General features: G+C 41.5%; 1 protein-coding gene across 3 annotated transcripts in view; it reads left to right on the top strand.

Moving 5' to 3' along the window:
* The window catches only part of kaznb (kazrin, periplakin interacting protein b), a 110243-nt gene that overhangs the window by 41321 nt on the left and 42663 nt on the right, over positions 1-26259 (top strand). For all 3 annotated transcript variants that reach the window (XM_046075868.1, XM_046075866.1, XM_046075867.1), the window contains exon 4: positions 12089-12290. In XM_046075868.1, the coding sequence (XP_045931824.1) occupies positions 12089-12290 (202 nt within the window). The remainder of the gene's footprint in view (positions 1-12088; positions 12291-26259) is intronic.

Here is a 26259-nt window from a genome sequence, read left to right on the forward strand (position 1 = left end):
TATTTGGCTCCCCGTGGTATAGTTAGGGAAGTTGAGTAGAAAGGGATAATGTAAGGTAGAAAATATTACAGTGTAGCAGAAAATGGGTAGATTTAGGTTATAATAGGTGTTAAGTAATAGGTGTTATTTTACAGTATAATTTACTTTAATGCATGTTCCATTACATTGTTTGGATTATAAGTGACATTAGAATGAGAGTTTATACATTTCAGCCGGGTTACGGGTGGAGAACATTTTGTATATTTATCCAAAGTGATGCAATTTCAAACAGAGGGTGTACCAACCCCTGTGTATTTAAGTGTAAAAGCTCTTCACTGTACTCTCCAGCCTCTCTCCCTAATCTGCAGTTTATGTTTTATGTTATGCAGGCATGGGATGTCCATTCAGGGAGTAGCAGGGGGACCGTTAAGCTTTCAAAGGTTTGTGTAATGAAAGATGTTTTTTAGGTCTTGAAGAATTGAAATCCAACGTGATTGTTATCCTCTGTAAACAAACTGCCTTTGATTGTGGCTTTAAGCTATGGTGATCAACAAAGTCTCTTTTTGTCCTTCGCCTGCCTGCTTCAGTCCCTCTTTACTTCATCTGATTGTGTGCTTTAATTTTCTTCTCCTTTCCATGAAGGAATCATATATACATACAGAAAGACATGTTTACCCGTTTGCACATACAAAGCACTCAAACAGAGGTGTATTAGATGCACAAACAAATTACAACAACAAACAGTTTCAGCACCAAGGACAATAAACACAAAGGGACATGTCTGCAAGGAAACATACTTCATCTATTTAGCATGACTGTTAAATGATACTATGGTAATTAGTTTGCCCACATGTACAATTTTTAGAAACAGAAAGGAACATTACATTGTTTCGCTTTCCATGGATCTTAGTATTAATGTTATAATCCCTTACAAGAGCTCAACTCCCTGAGCCAGGCAAGTTTTGGATTCAGACAAACTAATTTAGCATGCAGATTAATGCAGTTCCAAGCTCCTGCAGGAGCCAGCTTATTAAACACATTTAAATCACATACATTTCCAATTAGAATAAGTTGGAGCCATTAAATAAAAGACACAATACAAAAGGATCTCATCAGCACAGTTTGTCTCTCTAAATACATTTGCATAAGTGCATTGGCCTTCTGCACTAAAGCAATGTAAAGCAGTCGTATTCTCCAACTGTAGTTATAGTCTAAAACACGTTTTCAGTCTGGAAAATGATCCTTCTTTTCCTTCAGTTATATTAAGAGTCAGCCATATTGCTCTAATTAAAATAATCAAAGTCCTACTGTTGGGTTGGCACTTCTTCGGCACTGTTGTGGCTTCAGTTTAATTGCTTTTGCATTTTAATGTTTGAACTATCTCTGTGTGTGCATGTGTATGTGAGTACAGGTGTGTGTGTTTGTGTGTGGTGCATATATGTGTGTGAAAGGCTCTCCATGCAGAACAGTATGCTAAGCCTAGAATACTGAGAGAGTTTGTGCCGGTCTGGTCGTCAGTGTTCCTTCTACCGACTCTCTACTGCACGCTTGAATGTCTTTCAATTTAGTCCTTCTGATAACATGGCTCTCTCTCGCAAAGATAAATGCTGAAATATAATAAACGACTTCGCAACTTAACATGTTTTGGCTCCAACCTCGTCTTCCTCGCACTGTCTCCGTGCCCTTCCATTTCTCTGCCTTATTTATCTTTCTCTCTGCTTCCCTTGTTGCTCATTTTTCAACATGCCCTTACAAGTTTCATATCTTGTAGTATGAGCTTTAGCAAACAAAGAAAGTAATTCATTTCCTGCGGCTTGTAGGTCTTGAAAAAATTCTGAATTCTCCTGTGGCCACTGGACTGCTACTGTATCTGTAACAACAAAACAAGAATTTCGTTCTATTATGTTGTCAGTTTTAAAAATGTTTTGATTTGTTTTGTCATCTTTTGCAAAAACGTTGAGCTTAAAGACATTACTGAGACAGTAGTTGGACAATATTACTGTTTTCTTTCTTGAAATATGCATTTATGATAAGAAGCAGACTGAGGATGTCACTGTCGATGTGAAGAAATTGGAAAAAGTGTACAGTGTATTGGCGTGCATACAAAGTAGCTGCATGAGGACGGCAATAAAGAGGTGATGGAGTGAGTGTTGCTATTCATTGGAACTGTCCTCTGGAGTGGGAACACATGATAGTGAGATGAGTCTCTTAATCAATAGGCCCTGCAGATGTGCCTTTACACACACTGACAAGGGGATAAGCTCCTTATCAATACACTGTACTGAAACAGCTCTCCGTCAGATATGGATTAATCTGTCCTCAGCACTGCTCAGCCCCCCCCCCCCCCCCCCCCCCCCCCCCCCCCCCCCCCCCCCCCAAACCTGTCAGTTATTTGCCTGCAGTGCTACAGTGTACCTGGGAGAGGTTGTCTTTGATGCAGTTTGGTCTCAGCTAAAATACAGAGTGTTTTCACTGCAGACTTTAGTGTATTTGGCCCGTATGGCATATGCTACAGTGCTTCCTACAGAATGCCTGACTGACCTTACTGTGGCGGGTGGTACAACATTAACAATCGTTAATATATTATTACGCTTAGTAAAAGTTTGAGATTCAGCAAAAACATGTGGCATTAACCGCGTTCAAACAATGTGAGCAGCAAAGTGTCTGAAAAGGACCTTAATAAAAGTGAATGCATGCGTTGTAGGCTACTACTGAGATTTGCATCCACCTCTTTTCTCAGCATAAAAGAGCATTACCTCCCGTGAGGTGTCGGCTATGCAATTCACGGCAGGCATGTAGAATTCGGCATAACACCTGCGTCACTAGATCTCGTGGGAGCAAGGCCTGATCATTGTTCTAAGCTCACAGTAAGCTCACGCAGTCTACCGGAGGTTTCTGACTTGACGGCGCTGTTTTTATGCCCCTATCTATCAAGTCGGCGAAGGTCAGCCATAGTTATCGCGAACACACCTATTGACTAAGTTACCAGTTATACAGTTCTAACTTCGTCAGCTATTTTCCAAAGTTAACATAGCTATAGCTAGGCTCCTTACATGGTTGCTAATTGCCGTTTTGAAGATTGGTCTCCAACATTGACAGCGTTGTGTTGGACAGATTTGTGCAGCGTGTTTGTGATATCCGTTCAACCGACAGACGGGTCCGTTGCCCGTGTTTGAGAGAGAGAGAGAGAGAAAGAGCGACAGAGTGAGAGGATGTGCGGAGCGAATATGCCTGCGCAGCGCTGCAGTCAAAAACGATTTTAAAATGGGTCGCCAAATTTACTTGGGCTGCTGTTAATCTACCTGGGCGGCCCGCCCAAGTAAACCCGTTGTGTGGGAGACACTGGTTACTTTATGCTGTCCACTGCCTTGGGTCACTTAAATTTGAGAAAATCCCTACCACTGGCACTAATAGAACAAATCAGATATAATGTGTGAATAATTTGTGAGCTTTACAGTTACTTGGTTAGTTTGAAAAGAGCAAGACTAACTGTTTCCCAATGCGTCTTAATGCTAAGCTAAGCTAACAGGCTGCTGGAAGTAGGTTTTAATTTGTAGTACAGACATAAGAGTGGTATCAATCTTCTGATCTATCTCTGAGCAAGAAAGCAAATTTCCCAAAATGTCAAATTTCATCCATTGTCAACCACTTATCCTGTGTACAGGGTCGCAGGGGGGCTAGAGCCAATCCCAGATGAAATCGGGCGATAGGCGGGGTACACCCTGGACAGGTCACCAGTTCATCGTAAGGCGACACATATACAAACAACTACTCACACCTAAGAAGCCGGAGCACCCGGAGAAAACCCACGCAGGAAGGCCTAGGACAACGAAGGTTGGAACCCATGAACTTCTTGCTGTGAGGCGACAGTGCTAACCACTGCACCACCTGGCCGCCCACAAAATTTCAAACTATTCCTTCACATCATATTCTTTCATTCTGTTCTTCCATTAATTGGAGATGCATTCTTTAGCCTTGAAAACTTCATCATAACTCCCAACACTTTCTGTTATTAACAGAAAAGGCCAGACAACAGCCCTGCCTCTTTATCCGAGGCTTGCCCAGTTGTCTTGGGAGGTGTACTCTAACCTGCTCTCAGCAGCCCGCCATGATTAGCCAATAAATAACTAAAAGTGTATCATAAATCAACAGGGAGAGCTCTGTCAGGGTGATTTCCACTGCAGTTGCCCTCTGAAAATCACTCTGCTGCTCTGACAAAAGAAAGAGAGAGAGATGGATGGAGGAAGGGTTGGCAAAGAATGAAGTTCTCCTTGTGCTGTAAAAAACGTTTTACCTTGAGAGAAATCCTCTTGTAGCATTACCTAGAGACAGCTCCTTTGTTCTATTGAACAGCTGGTCAATAGTTATAACGTGTAGGTTTTTTCTTTCTTGGATCAGGACTGTGATAAAGCTGCCAATAGTCCAACAATTCCATGTTACAAGGATTCATTCAAATGACACTTTAATTATGTTGATTATTATAACACTGTCAGCTATCTTTCTCATCTCCCCCACAAGCTATAGGCACATCTCTCATTCTCTCAACATCACCGTGTAATTGTGCCTCCTGCAGAAGAGAGCAGAGAATGATGACAGGGGTGAGGAACTCAATTAGACAGCAGCAAAGTAGCTGAGTGTGTAACGCTACGTGCAAAACATGCACCTTTTGTATCAGAGCCAGCTCTGTTTGTGATGTCATGGTGATCTGCATGTCATTAAAGATGACTGCAACAACATTCAGCTCTGTTTGTCTGCATGTTTAAATCTGAAGACAAAAGTATGATTAGGGCACAGTGAGATTGAGCAGACATAATGGGCTGAGGCCTGGCAATGGATTCTGGGTACCACTGGGAGAAGAAGCACTGGCAGAAAACAGCCAGCAGGGAGCAGGAGTGAGATCGAGGGGAAATGAGGCAAGAAGCAAAATGGGCCTCGGTGGAGGCGTGGGCATGTGAAACAGTGGAGGAATGTCATTTTTTTGTAGTTTTATTCTCCATCATAAGACTGCATCATCTCCATCCCGCAGGTCTTGAAGTTCATCATAGCCAAACCCCCCTCCCCTCTCCCCTTATCCCTGCATCCTCTCTCCCTTCGATTCCCCATGAGTCCTGCAGACAACCTTTATCTTTATACTCATCAAGGCCTCTGGCACCGTGTTTCATCCGCAACCCTGTCGACCGTTATCTCCAAGTGGAGAGGCTGTCAAACTGTTTATTATTACTAGACTATCTGAGATGGAAGAAGAACATGGCTGCAAGGCGTTGGAGTGGAACTTGGGGAGGACTTTGGATGACAGACGTGCTGGGTTTGACAACAGATAATAGGTGCTTCTCTCCAGGTCTTATCTCAGCCTCTCTGTATACCAGCTTAAGGGATGGGAGTTTACCCCTCTGCCAGAGTTCAAGCCACAGATGAGGAGTGGGACTGCTGCTTTCTGCTGTTCAGCAACCTGTTGATGGCATTCTGCTGAAGGTTTGAATGAGCATTCATTGATTAAAGACCACAGTGCATATAGCGACGTCAGAAGCTGATTGGACAGTGGACAGGTGCATTTGATAGCTTGGCTTAAAAGGATGACAAACACCCCATATGAGTATCTTGTTTCAGATAGGACATAATATTTGTTAAAATCAGTTTCTCAGAGTATAAATGTTTAGGGAAGCTCCAACTAAGCAACAAGAATAAATTAAATACAAAACCCAAAAATCAGCTTATGAATGATTCTTTGCACTCTTTGCACTCTGAGCTTTTCCCTTTAGGGAGGCATTACCAAAATAAGTAAGAGCCACCAACAATGTGTACAACAAACCGTTCCAGCTAAATGCAGTTAGAATACTGAATGCCTCTTTCACAAAACACCCAGGCCCTCTACAACTTTTAATTTCTTTTATAAAACTTACAAATAATGGCAAGTGAAACCAAAATAACAAGTTAAAAAACAGAGTCAGGCGATAATTCTCTGTGGGAAGCCAAACCATCATGGATTATAATGCTCCTAACTAACTAACTAGAAAGCTAGGGGAGTGAGATAGAGTTAGAGAGAGATAGAAAGGGATGGAGAAGGAGAGAAAGAACAAAGTGACAAAGAGAAATAGTTGAGTTTCCGCTCCCTGCCATTCACTATTTACTCCATCAATGACCCTCTGTCCCTGTGTGTCACCACTCGGGGGCAAAAGGCTTTCTCTCCCCGTCACTTGAACGGACATAAATACCTAATTTTTTCTTCCAACTGTGACATTTGCATTTGATAAATCTGCACTCTGTGTGAACATTCAAAGCAGTGAACTGTATGTGACAGAAACTCTGCTTTCTATAGCTTATAAGTGTCCGTCTTTTTATTTGTGTTAACTCGCTGTCAAGTACAATAATTCATGCTTGATCTTTTTTTTTTTTACATTACATCAGCACATATTATTTCCTTTAGTCACATGTACAAAAGCATCAGTGCTGCCTTATTGCTGTGGGAAAGCGGTGTTATATTTGATCCGGCCTACCAGGGGCCAGTTTTGTCTGAAGTGTCTTGTTTGTCACACATGTTGGCGAAAGAAAGCAAGAGGTAGTGCAGTGGCACAGGAAACACTCACTCAAACTCCTCCAGTCATCCTTTTAACGCAACATGTTTTTCAACTCTGTTTCAAACACACTCACACACACACACACACACACACACACACACACTACACTGATGATGAACATACAAAAGTTAAATCCAAATGCAGTGCCAATTAACCTGCCTACAAGTAAAGAATCAAAACTCTTGTACACTTTGATGTTGGCAGCAGTTTGGTGCTTACCTTGACAGCCTTTATTTCCTGAATAAAATCTCCTGAAACCTGTTGTTTTGTTTCAGTCCCCAGAAGACTAAACAGTTTGACATACAGAGATTTAGAAATTCAGAACTACTCTCTTTGAAGGTTTACATTTAGAGCAGCTCTGCTATATATGGAGGATGAGGCATACTTTCGAAAGTATTTATCTGCAGTACATAAACAAGCAGAATGTCAGCAGTGTGCTGTAATAAAGCCCTCCAGAGATGATATTTTTGAAGGGGCCTCATTCCTAGTGGCAGAATTCTGTGCCAATTTAGCAAAGAGGCCGGTTATTACTTGACCATGGAATGAACCCCAAATATTTCAATTTCAGATCTGCCCTCATCATAAATGAGTAGTTTTAATTTGGAAAATCAAATTAAATGTATTTATTGTACAAGAGCAATTACAGAAATTGTTTTTAAAGATTTTTTTGTGACATATAAAACCTAATAACCTAGCCATTGCCTGCTAACGCATTAGCCATTTTAACTTTATTAGGTGCTAATAATGTGGCATCTATGTTTTATTTATTTATTTATTTTTAACTTGTTGCGCTGCCCCCAAGTGGCCAAAGATTCAATTCATGCAGGTTTAAGGGACTGATACATCTGTATACACAGTATAAAAAGTATCTGATGGTGTGACATACGCAGAGGTGTGTTGTCTCACCGGACCATGTCCTTTTCGCCCTTCCCTCATGAACCTTACATGGTAACAAATAGTAAAGGTGGTACATGGACTATACCTGTATAGCGCCTTTCTAGTCTTCCGACCACTCAAAGTGATTTACACTATATGTGTACATACAGAGGTGGTGATGGTGCAATGGATAAGACTATGCCTTTGGTGTGAGAGACCCAGGTTCAGTCCCCCACTGTGACACTTGAGGCTACTTGCTCCCTATATATAGCAATTGTAAGTCGCTTTGGATAAAAGCGTCAGCTAAATGAGTAAATGTAAATATGTCATTCATACGCTGATGGGAGAGGCTACCATGCACATCAGAAGGAAACTAATCATTGATATGCGTGACGTATTTTGTCCAAGGACACTTTGACATGCGTGTGGGTGACCCACTTTGCTTCTAGTTAGTTGTTTTCCCGTAACTCATGCGTCTCAGTCCCAAGGGACAGCCACAACTTGGTTGTTATATGCATTTACACCCTGCAGGATTCCCATTGCCTTTTGTCCACCTGCAAACACCAGTCTGATTGCACCACATCTTGGTTTCAACAATTCACTCAATTTTAGCATCACCCCTCAGTCCTCACCAAATGTGATCCTCTGGATGTGAAAGCCAACACATTGCTGAGGTCTGAGAGTCGAGTGTCACCTCACTCTGACGGATCTTCCTGCTCTCACATCATCTCACAGATGGAAATGATTCAATAAAACATGGTTGTTGATTTCAGCTCAAGGGTGCATTTACCCTGGCACGGAGTAATAAACACATTATTCAGACGACATGACAAAATTTTAAATATATATTTTTCATCTTTTCACTTGTACACCTCCTCCTATTCACACATAAAACTATTCTATACTCACACACCCTGGCAAGCACTATAGCTTTCTTTTTCTCATAGTATTTGATGGACATTAGTAAGCCTAGTAGAGAGTGGTGAATATTTTCCCCAGGCCCCTGATAAGACCTGTATAAATAGTTGAGCAGGACATTATATCAGTTTGCTATTGGGAAAAATGGAAAGCATTCCCGTGTGAGGAGGATTAGTCGATATTCAATTAACCCAGGCAGACAGTCATGGTGACTGTTTATCAATACCTCTTTTTAACTGCACACCCTTGGCACACTTAATTAAACTTCCCATTAATAGCCTCAAACAAGTGAGCAAACTAACAACACAAACACTCTGCCAAGTTTGGAAAAGTGAACCAAATCCATAGAAGCACCGCTGTGAGAACTGTTTAAGGGAGTCAACAAAGTTCCTGAATTGGTCTAAGGTCTCTGCCATGGCCATACTATGCATGCTTTCAGTCTAGTTGTGTGGACAGAGGAGGACTTTGTGTGTTTTGGACATGCCACAATTATGCATCCTCAAAGTATTTGTCTGGTTATTGATGTGTATCTGGGACACTTCCCGACCTTTGACCCTAAAATCATTCATTTCCGTGCATTCCACAGTTGAGTGTATGAAAGCCTTGCCTTACATGGCTCAAAGCAGACTGTGGTTGTGGTTTCATATGAAGGAAGACTTAGCTGTCACATTGTTTAAGATAACCAGTTGAGATGGAATAACAGGACCCTTCTGTGTAAAGCCAGAACAAGGGGAGACGACTCTAATCCTTGCCCTGTACTACAGGCAGTGCTACATTTGTCCTTTCCTAATCAGCTACGAATCAGGGCCACTGCACTAATTGGGGACAGTGATGTGAATGTCTAGACGTTGATAATGATCTGCTCACATGTGATGTGACCTAACATGCCGGTGCTGGTGTAAGTCTTCTCTAGTATCTTCTCTGTAATAATTGTCCTGCATTAGTTGAGAGTTGAACAGCAGAGATGGTGATTGACGTTACAGATAGATTATATGATAAAGAGTGGCTAAAAACAGAAAGATGACAGATGGAGAAAGCAGGAAAAACAAACAGTGGCATGTAACAAGAGGAGCACTGTTATGATACTGTGTATGTCCTAGTAGTGCACGATAGAATACAATCTTTCATCTACAACTGCAACTAATGAGATTTAGCCACGCTCTAGGAATGGCAGTGTCAGTCAGGTAGTCGGTCCACCACTTTGGACCAGACTGAAATATCTGGACAACTATTGGATGTATTGCCATGGCATTTGGTACAGATATCTATGTTGCCCAGTGGATGAATGATAATAACTTTTGTGCTCCCCTGACCTTTCATCTCTCACTACCATCAGGTCAAATTTTTAATTTGTCTAATATTTTGGTTTATGAACAGCGAAACTAAAGACATTCCCATCGGCCTCAGTTGCACTTTGTGTTTCATGCTAATGTTAGCTTGCTAACATGCTACAATATGATGATGAACAAACATTTTACCTGCTAAGCATCAACATGTTATCATTGTGAGCATGTTAGTGTGCTGTCAGTTTTTACTTTTGTCTATAAAATTTCCACAAATGGTAAAACAACACAAGAGAACAAGAGGACGTCTTCAAATTGCTTGTTTTGTCTGATGAACATTCCAAAACCTAAGTCCAATTAGTCTGTTGGTTCTGCATCAATTCTCACGTGTGCCATAAGCCGTAACTCTGTGCTTGACTGTATGACTCAGAGGAAGTCCGATGTTGATACATGTTGATCTTACTTTGAGTGTACTTTGAATTGGTTTGGGATTCAGTTCAATTTCTTGTGGACACTGTGATATTCCATGTTGCTCTAGCAAACAAATTATAATATTTGAAATAGTTTATGTTGTTGGCTAAATGATTGAACTACTATTTAGTACCTAAATCAAGGTGTTTCCTCACAATTAAGCAAAAACGCTGTCAATGTCATCACTCACTAACTTGCAACAATGTCCGCAATGGTCTATAGTCATGAGTTTTTTTAATACAGCCAGCGATTGCGGAAGTGATAACTACCTCAGCATAAAGCTTACTAGTAGAAAAATCTCTTATAACAGTGTTATATCTTGCAGCCCTTATACGATATGTACATTAGAGAGTACTGGAGCTTGAAGTTGACATAGGCCGGTTTTAATATTGAGGCCACAATGATGGGCCGCTGTCTGATAGCCTAGTCATTGACATGATCTGATCTGTGACACTGTAACTGTATGGACTTCTTAAGCAGGCTGCGGTGAACAAGCTACCTGTATAACCAACAAGTTTTGTCTCATTCGGTCGTCAGTCTCGCACGCTTGCAGTCCTGTCTTTGATTGTCTCTCTCTCTCCCATTGTGTGAATACCAATGAGCATTGAGCCGTTATCAGCAGAGTCTCGTATGGCAGAGTCTGAGTGATGTATTACTCATCTTCCTTAGTTTCTTGCCAGTGACAGGGTGTGTTTTTGTACTTGGGAAATGAAATGTCAAATGCAGATTCAAAGTTGTGATGGCTCAGCAATATTCAGGCTTGTTTTAAGTTAAGATGAACGGTCTAACCCGCATCTCTAACCCTTTTGTGTGTGTGATGGAATTTTACAGCTGTACAGATAAGAACTAATGGCAGTGGTGTTTGTTTACTGGGCCCACGGATAAGCTGAAATATAATCCTACCAACTGTTTTTGATCACAGATGTAAAGCTCCACTATGTTCTCAATTGCCAAAGCTCGATTGTAATTCTCCAGGCCTCTCTTCTTTGTGCTCAGCCCATTAGAGCCTCTGTCCTCTGCTAAGTTTGCTTTCAGAGTTGAAATGTTTTCCCCTTGGGCGCCTTGAGCCAGCCCCCTTCCCCTTCCACCAATGTGGGGGTGAGCTTTCCCAGGACAAAGGGATGAATATATAATGGAATGAAAAAAGAGGGGGTGGGAGAGACAAAAAGACAGCGGGTGTGCGAGTGAGAGGGAAAAAGGGAGCAGGAGGGAAAATATATAGAGGGCTTGACAAGTTCTTGTCAAAGGGTCCGGTACTGCTGCCAAGCTCTTAGTGCAGGGACACGGAGAGAGGAAGAAGTAAAAAGAAACAATCTGTGCTTTTCCTCTATTACAGCCCCGATTGCTAACTCATTACAGACTCCAGAGGGTGTGGGATACACAGCACGCTCTGTAGTTAGAGAGTTGCTGGAGAGCAGCTCAGTCCAACAGCGTCCCCCCCCTCTCCCCTGGTCCTCCAGCACATGGTACAATCCATTTAAAAGACTGCATGTCATCTCAGTGTGTGCTGGGTCCTCTCTGAGAGCAGCTGCTCACAGCACATTCTCCTCGGCGGGAGCACTCACTTTCCCCTCCGCCTGCTGAGCTGCATCTCTTTTTCTCTTGTCTTTTATCTCTCGCTGCTCTTTTTGCGTTCTCTCTTCTCTCTTTCTCCCGCACTCACTCTCTTTCTCCTTTGCCCTGCACTCACACACACACACACACATACACACACATGCTTTCTCTGACTGTGTAGTGCTTGGCCACACAGATGTTATTCTTTATGCAGTAACAGGTAGACATCATCTCTGTGCTGCTCTGCGAAGAACAGAAGGGGGATCGGCGTTTTATTATATGTGCAAAGTAAACTGTGAGAGAAGAAGCACAGGTGGAGAAAGAGGAAGAGGACACGAGGGGGATAAGAGGAGGAAGAGGAAAGGGTCTTAGCTTCACCCCCTCTAATGCTCCACTTGACATCATGCTGCTCTGTGTGGATTTGGTCCTCAGGGGAAAATCCTTAAAATGATGGAAGACAACAAACAGCTGGCACACAGGATTGATGGGGCCATCCAGTCCGCCAGTCAGGAAGTGACCAACCTCCGCTCCGAGCTCTCTGCCACCAGCCGTAGACTAGCAGAGCTGGGTGCCAGCAGCCCCCCTGCCTTGGAGAACCGGCACAATCACCACGATGACAGCCTCCACTACCGGGGTGAGTGTCAAAGCATGTGCATGCGTGTGAATGTGTATGCACTTGCACAAAATCCCCTGCCTCTCCGTGTGTGAGAGTGAGAACATGAACATGTGTGAGTGTTTTGAAATCAACAGTGGGAAGTATTCTGGGAATGTGAAGCGGAGGGACTAATATAATTCCACCGTTCCTCCACTGACTTATTTTCCCCCCCAAACTCCACACCAGAATGACAGTGGAAAAGGCAGCAGATTGAAAAGAAAGAGAACAAGAGACAGACAGAGTGTTGTTATTAGACGGGAGGGGTTGGGGTTAGAGAGCGTGGGCCAAAGCCGGTCCGGGTTTGGTTTCCCAGGCAGCAGCTGGGCTCCTCTGGGGCTGCACTCCCTCCAGCTCTGACTCCATCTCTGCTCTCTCCCAGAGTCTGGCAAGGAGTCTTAAACTGAGCTTTAGATCCAGGAACTGTATGCCAAAATCTCTGACAGGGGCTGGCAACACCATGGCACCGCCATTACAGCTGGGAAAGAGATGTGAAGAATGAACTTTAAAATTATGTTTTCATGGGACTGCTCATTCTGGCTTCATTAGCTAAATGTTGGAAGTTTTGGCATCATGTCATGAAGACATTCTTTCTAATATGACTTTTGTTCTGTAAGTAATAACCTAAAGACTATGAATAATATATATTTAGCTGTTGCTTTTTGAAATACCCTTGCATCTGCTATATACCTTTTTAGCTGTTTTATGTTTGCTTCAACTTGTGTACGACGATGGCTTGTGTCTAATTAAACCTCCCTGGTAAGCTACTTTATATTGCTGACATCTTGGATTCATCAATGGTGTTATTTGTAATGATTGGAACAACAGCATAGTGGGCGGTCCCTATGATCTTGTTTGCATGTTGCCCTGGTGTGTGAACAGCAAATACCACTGTTCATGATCAAATCAATTTATTGAGCCTCTAATTAGCTATGACAAACTTAAAGCTTATAACAGAATATGGGGTTACATCAGTTGCATGTACAGTAAGTTTGACTTGCTGAACTAATGAAAAAAAAATACCTCATGTTGCAGGTCTTTGGCCTCAGGGTGTCTGCGTTCTGGATTTGACTTGGATACGTTTAGAAGCCTGGGGGTTATTGAGATCTTATCCTACCAAGCAGCTTATTGTCAGTGCCTGCTAAATGGCTCTCTGTGTTGGACATATGTAGTTCATCTGCTGCTGCCCCTAAAGGCTAAGGACTGATCTGTGTGGTTTTAGAGCACTGATGTACTTGTTTTTGTGATTCATGGCTACCACGCGTATCCCGCCTCGATTGTGCATGTTCTCAGGATTTAATGCAATGTGTCCTCAAGATGCAATTAAAGAGGCACTCCAATGATTTCACACTTAATGATCAGTTGCATGAGGTCTTCTGAGAAAATAACACTGATGTCATAATGATGTCATCTCAGATATACATTTTGCTGTCTGGTTGCATTATGGGAAATGTAGGATAGAGTGATTTTGAAGTTTAATCCATACATGCTTCATGCATATATATTGAAGTACCCCAACTTTATGGAAGTGTCATTCTAAAGTGCTGCATAAATAGTAGGGGACCGTTAACCAGCATGTGACGTATATATGTATAATATATATATATAAATGTAATGATGTAAGGTCAGCAGTACACAGAAAACAAATCACGAGAACAATGGCTGCAAGTTATTAGAGAGAAAAAGAGATTGCTGCTGCTTTTTCTCCCGTGCCCCCGTTAACAATAAAGTAACCTCTGAGTCTTTAGTTATGTTTGTATGTTAATATTGTGCAAATTGGTAGTTCTCAAGGAATACATTCAAGTATCGACCAGGGTTGATTTGGCCCTCATCTGCTAGTCGTTTTACCTTACCACACAAGGTATGCAGAGAACACCGCTTGCATCACAGTTACTTGTCTATGTTTGTGCACTGTTAGAAATTAAGTATATAACATGACTTAAACTACATTTGGACAGTAGCTTTTCCACAGTAGCCTGTGAGACTGGTGAAGTAACTGCACAGTGGTCATGGTGCAGTGGATAAGACATATGCCTTTGTGTGAGAGACCAGGGATACGACACATCCACAAATGGAAGTAAGACACTTAACTTAGTTGCTCCAGAGGCATGTAACCTCTGACACATATGGCAATTGTGAAAAAAAAGTGTCAGCTAAATGAGTACATGTAATGTAATGCAGCATCTCAGAAGAGGTACAGAACGTTTTTCAAAAATGCAGTGATTGTTGGGGGCATGAGAGACAATAAAATACAATCCAGGAAGTCCAGTTTAAGTAACAGAGGAATGTGTTTGAAGGCTTCTGAGACACCCAAACACTGAACAGCGATTTAGAATATTATGAGGAGGGATTTTACAACTTAAAGTTATCTTGTCGGCAATCATTTAATCTTTTGTTGTGAGGGTTGCAAGGTAAACAGTAGAAATACGTCGCCAGCCCTACAGGGCTGAAGTTGGTCTGACAACAGCCTTATTGTTTAGTCTTTAGTATTGGAATAACTGTGAGTGAGCTATCTTTTGTGTCCGTCCTGCTTGCTCTCTGTCTCTGTTTCGTTCCAGTAGTGTGAACAGGCGGCCTGACATTCCCTCATTCCTGAATGTCAGGGCGGTGATGTCATACTTCCTGTTCCCAGAGGCCAGGCCAGCAGTCAGGTGACTGATCAAACCAAACACAGCCATGCACTCCTCCACCACCTCCTTTCCTTCAAAATGACAAACTAACACAGCAGAGCCCTCACCTCGCCTGCATAAAGAGGGATGAGCCCGACAACAGCTTAGTTTAGGGATGTTTTTTTAAGATTTTAAGTTTAAGACGATTCGTCTGAGAGATCTCTCGGGTTAGGCAGTTTGCTGTGTGATGAGCCAGCGTCAGTGGCTTAGGGAGATTAAATGTTCTTTAGGTGTGTATCCCTCTCAAGGCCAGGCTGTTTGTTAGTCCATTTGTTGACTCTGCCCTGTGCAGGATCAAAGCTGTCGCACATACAAGGTTTTTTAATATGCAAGAACTGACTTCCTCTAAATATATTATACTGTGCCAAAATGTCAGAAACTTTGCTGTTTCCCTGTGGAGCTTCAAAAACATCTCTGACAGATGTCCAATAAGGCCACAAACACAGCACTTCAGCCTGCTGTTCCACTTTGCCTGGAAGTCTGTCCTTCTTACGGAACTAATTGCAAGGAGCAAGAGATTAAATTGCCTGAAACTTTAAGTCTCTACGTCCTGCATCTGGATTAACATAATTTTGCCTGCTTTTGTACATTTTGTACAATTTACAAGAGTTTGTATGTTTTATCTTCGTTTTATATTACAGTTGCTTCAATGGAAAGGTCTTTGGCTGTTACAAACAACCTGCCGCCTATCATTCAATCCATTTACAGTAATGTTTTCAGGGTGATGATACCCCTTTATTGTTGGCTCTTCCTCTTAATCCATCACATTGATATCAAGGCCTTGTTTAACATTCCTAAGCGACGCTGATGTTTCAGCACCAATCGACTAATATCCATTTGACTTGTGAAGGAAAAAACACATATCTAACTTGCACTCAATTTGTCTCAGGAAACAAAGGCTGTTTGGAAATATTTTGTCCTCTAAAATCAATTTGAGCTAACCTTATTGGATATTACATTATTTATACTCTTGGTAGATCAGTGCCCTGCAGCCGGTCAGTGAGAAAGTGCTCATCATGGACTCATGGGAGTCTGCCAATACTAATCCATAAACCTTTCTAAAACACAACCATAAGGCAGCTGTTGGTGACTCATACAGGATTGGGAGAATATGTGACACAATGTAGCAGTGATGTATGTATGTATTTACCAATTTTCCCTAGTACCAGAGCATCACCGGTGGTAAAATATGGGGCTGAAGGACCTTAGCTTTACAAAGTGAGTAGAGTTATTTCGGACGTTCAGGATTATGGAAGAAGAAGACTTGCAGCTGGAGCACTTCCAGGACTTGGCTGGGGATGATATTCTCCAGGATAAACAAAAGATGAGCAACTGTGTTTTAAAGTATCTGGTGTATTCATAGAAAGCTAAAGGTACAAGACATAAAAGCTAGTAAGAGGTGAACTACAACTCCTAAGGACAATTTTGGTTGATAACTAGCTAATGTTTTTGCTTTGTACATGTTGTTTTAACTTGATTAATTAAACATTCAGCAATTGTCTTTCAGATTTGTTGTAAATTTTGGATGAATTTGACAACCATCGCTACATGTTTGGTTCCTAATTGCATATTTTGCTACAGCTCTGATTCTTGCCTGTAAATAGCTTCTTCTCCATAGTGACAGTGGCAGAGGTTCATTGTAATTTAGTATTAACAACCCCCACCATACCACAGAAAAAAACATAACTTCTGAAAAACAAATTGAAACAATTAACACTGATGGCCATTATGGCATTGACATATTTATAGGAGACTCCAGTGATTCTACGAGCATCAGTGTCCGCTTAAAGGCTTTTTCATATACTCAGAACTAAGAGTACCTTGGATCATTCCTTCTGTAAGTCCTACCAAGACATTGCAGTATTCTAGGATACTGTGTTCAGGGATAGAGGAAGATAACACAGCTGAAATCCTTAAAGATATCCTCCAAACTGTACAGTGTGTTGTAAAACAGTGTCGATTAAGTATTCTCCTAAAAAACCCAGTGATTATCTTTTCTCCGTAGAGGAGAAGCTGCACTGGCTCTAATGCTCTCTGCTGCAGAGTAATTGTGGGGAAGAATCCTCTTCCCATCTGGCCTGAGTTTGTCAGAGGCCCCGGGTCTCTCATTACTTCATCGTGCACATGAGCAGGGCTGGGAACAGAGCGCCAAACTACAGGGGCAAAATCCCACCCACTCCAGTTCTTTCTCTTTTCTCTCTCTCCAGGGACCACCCGCCTTCCTGTTTGCTGTCCACATGCAGAGAAAGTATGCAATGTGCTCTAACCTTCCCCCTGTATCCATCACCACCCGAATACCCCCACCTCATGTTCCCTGCCTGGCCTCCTTCAGCCACGCCCTGTCTGTGGTCAATGCAGCGTGAGAGGCAACTGTGTCCAAACAATAGCCAGAGAGAGGCAGCCCCTCACTCTGCTAGCATTTCTCCCTCTCTCTTCCTCTTCCTTACTAGACTTCCTCCAGTAAAAGAACTAATCAAGACACACCAAGGCCTCCTGGGGTACCAAAACCAGATGAAAATACCGGCGCTGGGGAGTAAGGGAGATTTGCTCTCACGTTTGGAGAAGATGTTGACTACAGTGATGTTTCTAAAGAGAGGCTGCGATTTAACAGTTACTTACTAGACTCTTAAATGATGGTAAACTAAAGGCCTACAGTGCTCACTTTCCAAATAGGAATTTTCTGCATTGTCTTGGAACACAACTGAGATTAAATGTAGATTCATACAGAACATTTAATCATGATATTGAGGGTATAACTAAATTAATAAGTGAAGGAAATATGCAAATCAAAACAAACTATCTCAACACATGACATGTATACAGCATGAGTAATGTTATCCATCTTTATTGCAGTGTTTGCAATTTAGTTACTTCACAGCTAAGGTCCTTTTCCAGTGTTTAATTTGTCTTCCGTATTCAATTTCTTCAATTTTAGTTTAGCGTATCTGCACTTAATAGCTGAACAGAGCTTAAAAGTACTTACCGGCACATTGACAGCCTTTGTTCTACAGTGGTTGGTAATGGCCTTAAATAAATAATGACTGTGTGGTTATTTGCTTTGCTTTGTAATGGAATGCAAGCTCCAATAATGAACTGACAGAGCTGCGGAGGCTGTCAGTGGGAGCAGAAGCCCTGTGGACTTTGACTTGTGAAAGAGTTTCCACTCCTGAATTTGGCTGCCTTGAGTGCAGGGAGGACAGCTGGGTGGCACGTATCTACTTTCATGTCCATACAGGGGCAGATGAAGCTGGCCTGTATTGTTTCAATCATTCTGAAATCTTTCCAAGTTTGTGGTTCAGCAAGAGGGCATTGTGGTGTGCCTCTGATTTCATGTTGCGGCATTCGTTAAGGGTCAGAGTTGACAGATGACAGCTGACCCCCGTGTGTCTTAGGTCTATTAGCAGAGGTGACAGAAGTGCTGCCCTGGATGCCAGCTGGTGATGGCATTCCTTCGGTTCTGGTGGCAGATGGCTGCAGTGCTATCACAATGCGGCCCCTGATGTGAACTGCCACGAATGAGCCTCGAAAAAGGCAAGCAGGCAGGCAGTGGAGCAGAACCAGCAAAGGGAGCTGCAAGAAAGATGCCAACTCTAAGACAGGATACATCTCAAACAGACATTCCTCTGCACTTAAATTTTCCAGGCGAGCTTTATCTGAATGAAACTTCACTGAGCAAGTCAGTGAAAGCCAAATCAAGGAGAACTGAGGAGTACTTTAACCGTCACACTAAGCATTGAATTGCTTTCCGGTATAAAACCCTGCCTCTGAGATGACATTATTCCTATCAGTGAGACTGATATGTCTCCGTATGGTAATTAGATTGAAGAAAGTCAAAGTGCTTGTTTAACTATTTCCTTCCCACTGGCTCGGAACAGTCTTTGTTTCCCAGATGAGTTTTGATGAAGATGCCGTTTAATATGGATTTCCTGTGTCTAAGTCGCTGCTCAGGTTTAAAAGTACATTATGAGACTTGCTTTCATTGGCTGGGGAGGAGAGAGAGGAATTGACTAATGAGGATATTGCTCACCATTATTGCTCCCTCTTATATTCCTTTTCTTCCCCATTTCCTTCACACTGGCCCCTCACCATAACTAGTACTCTACTGTTTTTTTTTTCATCAGAAAAGGAAATGGACTGTAGGAAATAAGACCCTGAGAACTCTGCATATCTCCGGTGGGTATCTTGTATTCATCACTACCATATGTCAGAGTAGAGAATTCATGTTATGGATTGGGTGAAATATTAGCTTCCTGGTTGTGTTTTATGAACCCAGTGGATGTCTCATCTGCATCATGTGCATCTGGAGATGATCAGACTGTAGGTCCAGTATTGGGAAACCTGCAACAAGCAGCTCTCTTAAGAGGATTTCCTTGTCTCTGGTTAAGGTAGTACAAGACACAGTAAGCTTGAAGGGAGTTATGCTGAGGTATAATGATAGTATAGTGTATCTCACTGCAGCCTGACACAGCAGACTCTAATGTGATGGAGGATACATGTCTCTAATAATGACACACACTGGACTCATGAGTGAAAAACATTCACTGTACGTCAGCACTGAGACAAAAAATGAACTTTGACAGAGTCTTTAGTATAATTCTCCCAAGTGGGGTGTTTTAAGGCCACTGGCTGGGTGCTGTGGTGCCGCTTCGCAACAGGAGACGCAGATAATGATCATACTTTTAAGAACCCATCTCCCCCATGCCTCCACTCTACACATCTAATTCCTACTGAGTCCAAACTTCAAACAATTACATCTCTCAGAAAGAGAGGAAGAGACAGACAGTGAGGGAGAGGATGCCTGGTTGCCTTCACAACAGTCTCAGCTCATCCTATTAAAATGCCTCATTGCTTTAGCAGCGGAGACTTTTTATTGCTGCTGCTAGATGTTGTTGCCTTGGCTTCAGTTTAAATCCATTCCCAGGAGAGAATGGACGAGACATGTTGGGATATGAGTTTTGAGGAAGTGCAGAACACCTCCCTTGAATCCAGAGGACGCAAAATGCAACATTCCAGCAGAGCGGAGGATAAACAGAACGTTTTGCCGCTTCTACGAATGATCTGGTTGACGCCGGCCTCTTCCAGGAATGAGAGTTGGGCTGAAGAAATCATGCACATGGGGACAAAGCTGTGCACTTTTAAACACCCACACAATCCATAAATAGCAAATACTTCGCATTGCACTCTGATGCCATGGTTCCACACATCATTAAAGTACTGTATCTATCATGTAACTCAATGTAAAGATGAAATCCTTCTTCGGGATTTACTGGAAGGCTTTCACATAATGATCTTTAGATTTTGAACTGTTGGTTGCACAAAACAAGAAATTCAAATATGTTAACTTGGCATGGGGAAATGTGAAGCAAACAAGTAACTGACTAATCGAGAAAATATTTGGCAGATTAATTGATAATAAAAATGACTGATTAATTGATAATAAAAATGCATGTTAAATGCAGCACAAGTTGATTGACAAAAAAATGTAAATGTTACAACTATTTTAATAATCAAATACGAAAATGAAAAACCATCGCAAATATTTTTTTGTGTCTTTTTCTGTATTCTTTCCTTGTAAATTGAATTGGTTGTGCTAAACAAGCAATTTGAAGATTTTGCTTTGGGGAAAGTCTGATATTTTTCACTATTTTTAGATATTTTATTGAGTAAGTCATTAGAAAATTTCAACCCCCTCCGAAAATTTTGAGATTAATCAATAATTAAAACAATAATCTGTTGCTACCTCAGTTTGACTATATGTATGCATAGTACTCGTGGCTTTACGTGTTTCTCTCCATATATCTTCAGTATAGCTCACACACACTGCTTCTCCCAGACAACGACAGATGGCTCTCACTGCAGCACACATCGCTGTTTACTTTCAAGTGGCATTCCACTGAGCACCGCTACTGAGGTTGTTTCCAGTTACTCTGAAATGAATCAATTCAGTGTTTGAATTCATTCTGAGGGAAAACATGGATTTCACAAATGAGATTACGTACTCCGTTATACTTTGTCTGGTTCTGTCTCTCTGTATTAAAGCTACTTGTTGTGAACCCATTATCAGCTGAAACCAGTAGCATCAACAAAAACACATTTTTTAAGTTCGGACTCTTCTTGTTCTTTTTGTTTTCAATTAATTTGTGTACACGTGTCTCTTATGTTACACTTAAGTGATTTATTTCACATTGTTTTGTTTTATTTTTTAGGTAAAAAAAACCTAACCCATATCCAGTTATTACGAAACAGCAACACGTTGCATTTTAATGTTTTTGTTGACGCATCATCATCATCATCCCCAGGCCTCCCTAAATGTTGACATAAAGCATGTAAGTGGGCTCCATCACTGAATTATTTTCTGCTGCCTGAAGGCATTAGTGTTGAAAGCATGCCTCTCTGTTTTCTCCTGTTGAGGAGGTTCTACACAAATATTTATCAGGTCGCCAATTACTGTACCCTGTGTGCTCAGGCATATACACACACAAACACAGTGTGGCTCTGTTGAGAAGGCCGTGTATATGCATTCCTGTAAATTAGTTTATTGTTTGCAATAAATGTCTGGCTACATTTTACCTCAAACCATATGTGCTTCACCAATATCCCAGGAGACAGGGCGGTGTTTCTCAAAGCGTACATGTATTCTTAGAAGCATGTTTGTGCCTTCCTATTTTAGAGGAAGCAATTCAAAGAAGCATCTTTATCACCGGGCCTCTTAAAAGTTGCTGACTGCTAGCGGGCAGGCACATCAATGTCCAGAGAGATTGCTTTCTTTTTCTAAAAAGCATCTATTTTCAACCCTCAATTTTCCACATAAAAGGATTTGATTACCTACCAATTGTTAATATCCAATATGCACGGATTAATTACTCTCATTGTGCCTTTTTTAAAATAAGGAGACATCTGCATCCTCAATAAAAACAAACACACCAAAAATAAACCTGCTAATCTATTTCAGCTGATGTAACTATAATTCCAAATGGACTATGCCTCTATGCATAAGCTACTCAATGAAACTGGCATGGGTATTTGATCCTGAACTCTGCAAATTGCAATGAAAATTAGAATGAAACTATCAGCAGTTTCTATTCAGCATTTCTTTCTAGCTTTACAGTATCTGCCTCCCATTATGACTAATGGGGTAAACCAATAATATAGAAAACCGTGTTAATATTCCCAACAGGCTACTGCTGAGTTAGACTCATCATTTGTATACATAGCATTTCAGTTTTCATGCATAGCAATAAGACAAATTAATCTGTATGACTTCACGCTGAAGTGATTCACTTTATTGATTGAATGGTATGTAATTTTCTCATCTGATGGGTCAAATTTGATGTTTTGATTAAAATGCTCTGTCCTGTTTAATTTATTATTCAAGAATACTTGTTTAATGTTTTTCATCAGAGTAACAACAGTATGTATGTGCTTTAGTGCAGTGAAGACAGACTTCACAAATAGCTATTTGTATGACACATTGTCATTATGTTTTGGCCAATGTCATTTGGCCTTATACATTGACCTTTCTTCTTGCTATCACTGTTTTATATCTCAGGCTGAGTTGCTACTTTTCAGTACTCACAACGTCCCATTTTTAGATGTTATTATTCATGCTTGGACACACCCAATATTTGGACCTTAAAATTTTTTTAAGCAACACATGACACAGCAGAGGCTGATATATCTGGACTTGTAGTTGTTAGTGCAGGTCAAGCTCCAAATATGCTGGATCCTACACATGCTGGCCAGACCCTTCCTGCCTGTTAATCTCCGAACGACCACTGTGCATGTTCGCCTAAGTGCAACCCTTAGGAGTATTGTACTTTGAGGTAGTACTAATATTTAGTCTACTCTTATTTATATAAATTGGTTGGAAAAGTATTACACTGACCAAAAGTGTCGACAGCTCATTCTTGCCCTTTGCTTCTTTGCCAGGGACCCTTAGCAAGTTAATCCGTCCATGTACTTCTGTCTTTCAAATTTAGTAACGCAGGCATTCCATGAAAAAGTGTGTAGTCTCCAAGCCCAAGCCAAGATAACCCCAGTGATGTCACCAGTGTTTTCTCAGACAAAACCTCCACAGCCAAAGAGGACATTGTGCAACTGTTTTAACAGGCTGTGTAGTGCTCCTCGTGACTAGTTTGACATGTTACAATGTTGGATTGCCCCTTTAACTGCTATCATCCTTCTACTTTTCCCTCCTCTGTCGTCTGGTATTATTACTGCAGCCACTCTCTGGTATTGGCCCTCTCATAGTTAGGATGACAGCTCAGACGACTGGACGTAAGCGATGGAATCTTCCGTTCTGGCCACCGAAGAATGAGTTCCATTCAACATGGCCGCAACTTCTTCAAGTGGTGTGGTTTTTTTGGAGGGGGGTTTCAGATTCAGGGGTTTCCCACAGACTCCCCTAATTAACCACTGCAAGAGACTCTGCTACTCTCTCTGTCCAGGAATGTGCTCCCAAAACCCCAAGTATGCCTCTGTTCCATCCCTGTTTCAAATAACTCTCCTTATTTCCAAGTTACGTGCACCGGAGACACTAATGAGAGCAAAACTAAAGCAGTAAATTTCATGGGATTACACAGTTGAACCATCAAATTTATCTGCTGTAGGGAAACAGTACAAGTCACCTGCCATACCTGTGTGTTTTACTGAGTCGAGTTTACCTTTGGGTCTAGTCTAGGGGAAGAACTGGTGCTATGATGCATTTTTTCATGACTATTCTGTGGCAGCTCAGACAGGCTCTATTACTTTCCCTTTATGAGGTTAATGTGTGCCACAGGGCAGCAAAGTGTCCGCTCCTTTGTCAAAGGACTGGTTTGAATCAGAAGTGCTGGGTGTGTGTGTAATTTACAGTCGACAGTGAGGTCCTGAAGCAAAATCTAGAAAAGAAGAAGTGAGGAGAGGCAAGGGGATAAATATTGGAGGTTATGAGAAAGGACGTTGCGAGAGAAGAGAGAAAAGTAAAGGGGAGGAGGAGTTTCAGACCTAGCTCCATTAATAGACCGTGTGTGCTGCTGAATTGATTTTGAGGTCAGTCCATAAAGCACACTGCCTCGGCTCTGTACTAACAGTGGCATCATTATGGTGTTATTAGTGCAGGGGGGAGGCTTGGCAGAAAGGGGAGGTTGGCAGGTCTGTGGGAATAATTTACAGGTGTGTTAAACACGACTACTGTTCTAGAAAGAGAAAAAAGAGCAGAGCACTTCTCGCTAGCCAATTAGCTTCAGAGGGTACCTGAACATTGTGAGTCCCTATGTTGTCTTTCATATGTTCATTTTCTGCATGCATATGCTCTCTTTGCTGACACATGCGCCCCAATCACACAACATATAGAACTAACTATACATGTAATTGCTGCATAACAATACTGAAAAACTAGTCTTTCAGAAAGTTCACCAATAATTTACTTAATTAAAAGTGTCACACAATGAAAATACTCCATTACAAGTTCTAATTAAATTATTGTAAGCCCAACAAAAACAACACTTAGTAAAAGTACATGTAGTAACATGTAACCAGAACTTGAATGTTGTAGTTGGCAGAGGTGAAGCAAATTTGAACAGTTTTATCTAATTTTGGGTAGTTTACTCTATTACGTGATCATATGTTTCGTATGTATGATCTCAAACTGAAGAGTAAGTATTGCTGTGAAATCATTTCCATGGAGTAAAAAGCACAATATTTCACTCTAAATGTGAATGCAAAACATTCTAATACAAATACCTCAATATTATTATTACCTTATTATTATCACCTCCAGTCTGCATGTCAAAGCGTCCTTGGACAAGGTACTGAACCCCAACTTGCTCCTGAAAGCTGTGCCATCAGTGTATGAATGTTTGTGAATGGGGTGAATGTGACATTCGCATTCTTTGAGTGGTCGGAAGACTGGAAAGGGGCTAAATAAGTACTGTCCATTTATCCAACGTGAGTTAAACTCGCAACTCAAATTGGTTGAAGAGGCTTCTTCAGTTCTGACTGACTGGCAGGGAATCCCAGCCTTTTAACTTCTGTGGGGTCGTTATCAAGGTGATGGATACTGACAAATGGTTCGAAATAGGAGTCAAAGAAGCCACCAGAGTAGAGAAACAGTCTCTTCCCAGGAGATTGAACAAACACTTACATTTAGCCTCATGTGACAATGCTAATGACAGTCATTACCAGGAGCATTAATGAACCAAGTGGTATCCATCACCTTGATAACGGAGGTTATCACAGAGGTTATAGCTGAGATTCCCAGCCAGTCAGTCAGAACTGAAGAAGCCTTTTGGATGAGAGGCGAATCATCTTCGGGTACCTTCAAAAAAAGTCCAATTTGCCCTCCATTTTAGCCCACCTTGGATAACTATGACCTGGATGACTGAGAAACTTCACAAACAGTCAATTTTCCTTACATTTACCACTTAATGTAAGTAAATGTACTTTCCATCACTGTTCAGCAGGTGTGAAAGATTCACACAGTTGTCAAAAGCACATTTTCACAATGTAAATCCACCATCGTGGGGAAACAACCAGGCACAAGGGGTATTATCTGTCACTGGCTCACACCTCATGGTTACAATATGACGTTATTAGTTGAGTAAGCTAAATTACATAAGTTAGAATTCAATTCAAAAGCTAGAAAAACACCACAAGTCAATTTCCCCAAACCAATGAGGCTCTTCAGCTATTCAGGCTCTGTTAAATGGACTCACTTGCATCTCCATCTGGGTTCAATTAGAGGTGCTTGTGTTCACTGTTGAGCTCAAGTGACCATTAATTCCTGTTAATCGATGCAACTTTTCCTTATTAGTGTGTTTTGACCTTTCAACAAGTTACCATAAGCACAGTAGGGATTTAAATGGGTTTTACTCACACTGTGCTGCCTTTATGAATAAATGAAAAGGTGTTTGAGTACCTGGAGCAGGAGAGGTATACAGTAATTATGAAAGCTGGTTTCACTTCATAGACCTACAGAAATATGTAGGTGATTATGAGACATCTTCTGAAACGGAAATGATCTTGTGAAAGTGAAACAGTTGTTTTTTTTGTCGCACACGCCTGGTTCCCTTAAGCTGTTGTCTTGGAAAAATCTCTCTTTCTCTGCTTTTCCCAGCACCACTACAGTCATGGGGGGAATTCCAACCATCTCAGTGCTGAGTCAAAATGTGCTTTGAAATTACAGCTCATTTCTGAGAGGTTTATGGTTACACGGTTTTTTAGTGTGTTTTGCAAGATATGTGATCCATCTCAAATGGATAAACTGTTTGAACAGCTTAAGCAAGACCATATACACACTCTTC

This window comes from Micropterus dolomieu, linkage group LG18 (assembly GCF_021292245.1).
Source record: "Micropterus dolomieu isolate WLL.071019.BEF.003 ecotype Adirondacks linkage group LG18, ASM2129224v1, whole genome shotgun sequence".
Lineage (NCBI taxonomy): Eukaryota > Metazoa > Chordata > Actinopteri > Centrarchiformes > Centrarchidae > Micropterus > Micropterus dolomieu.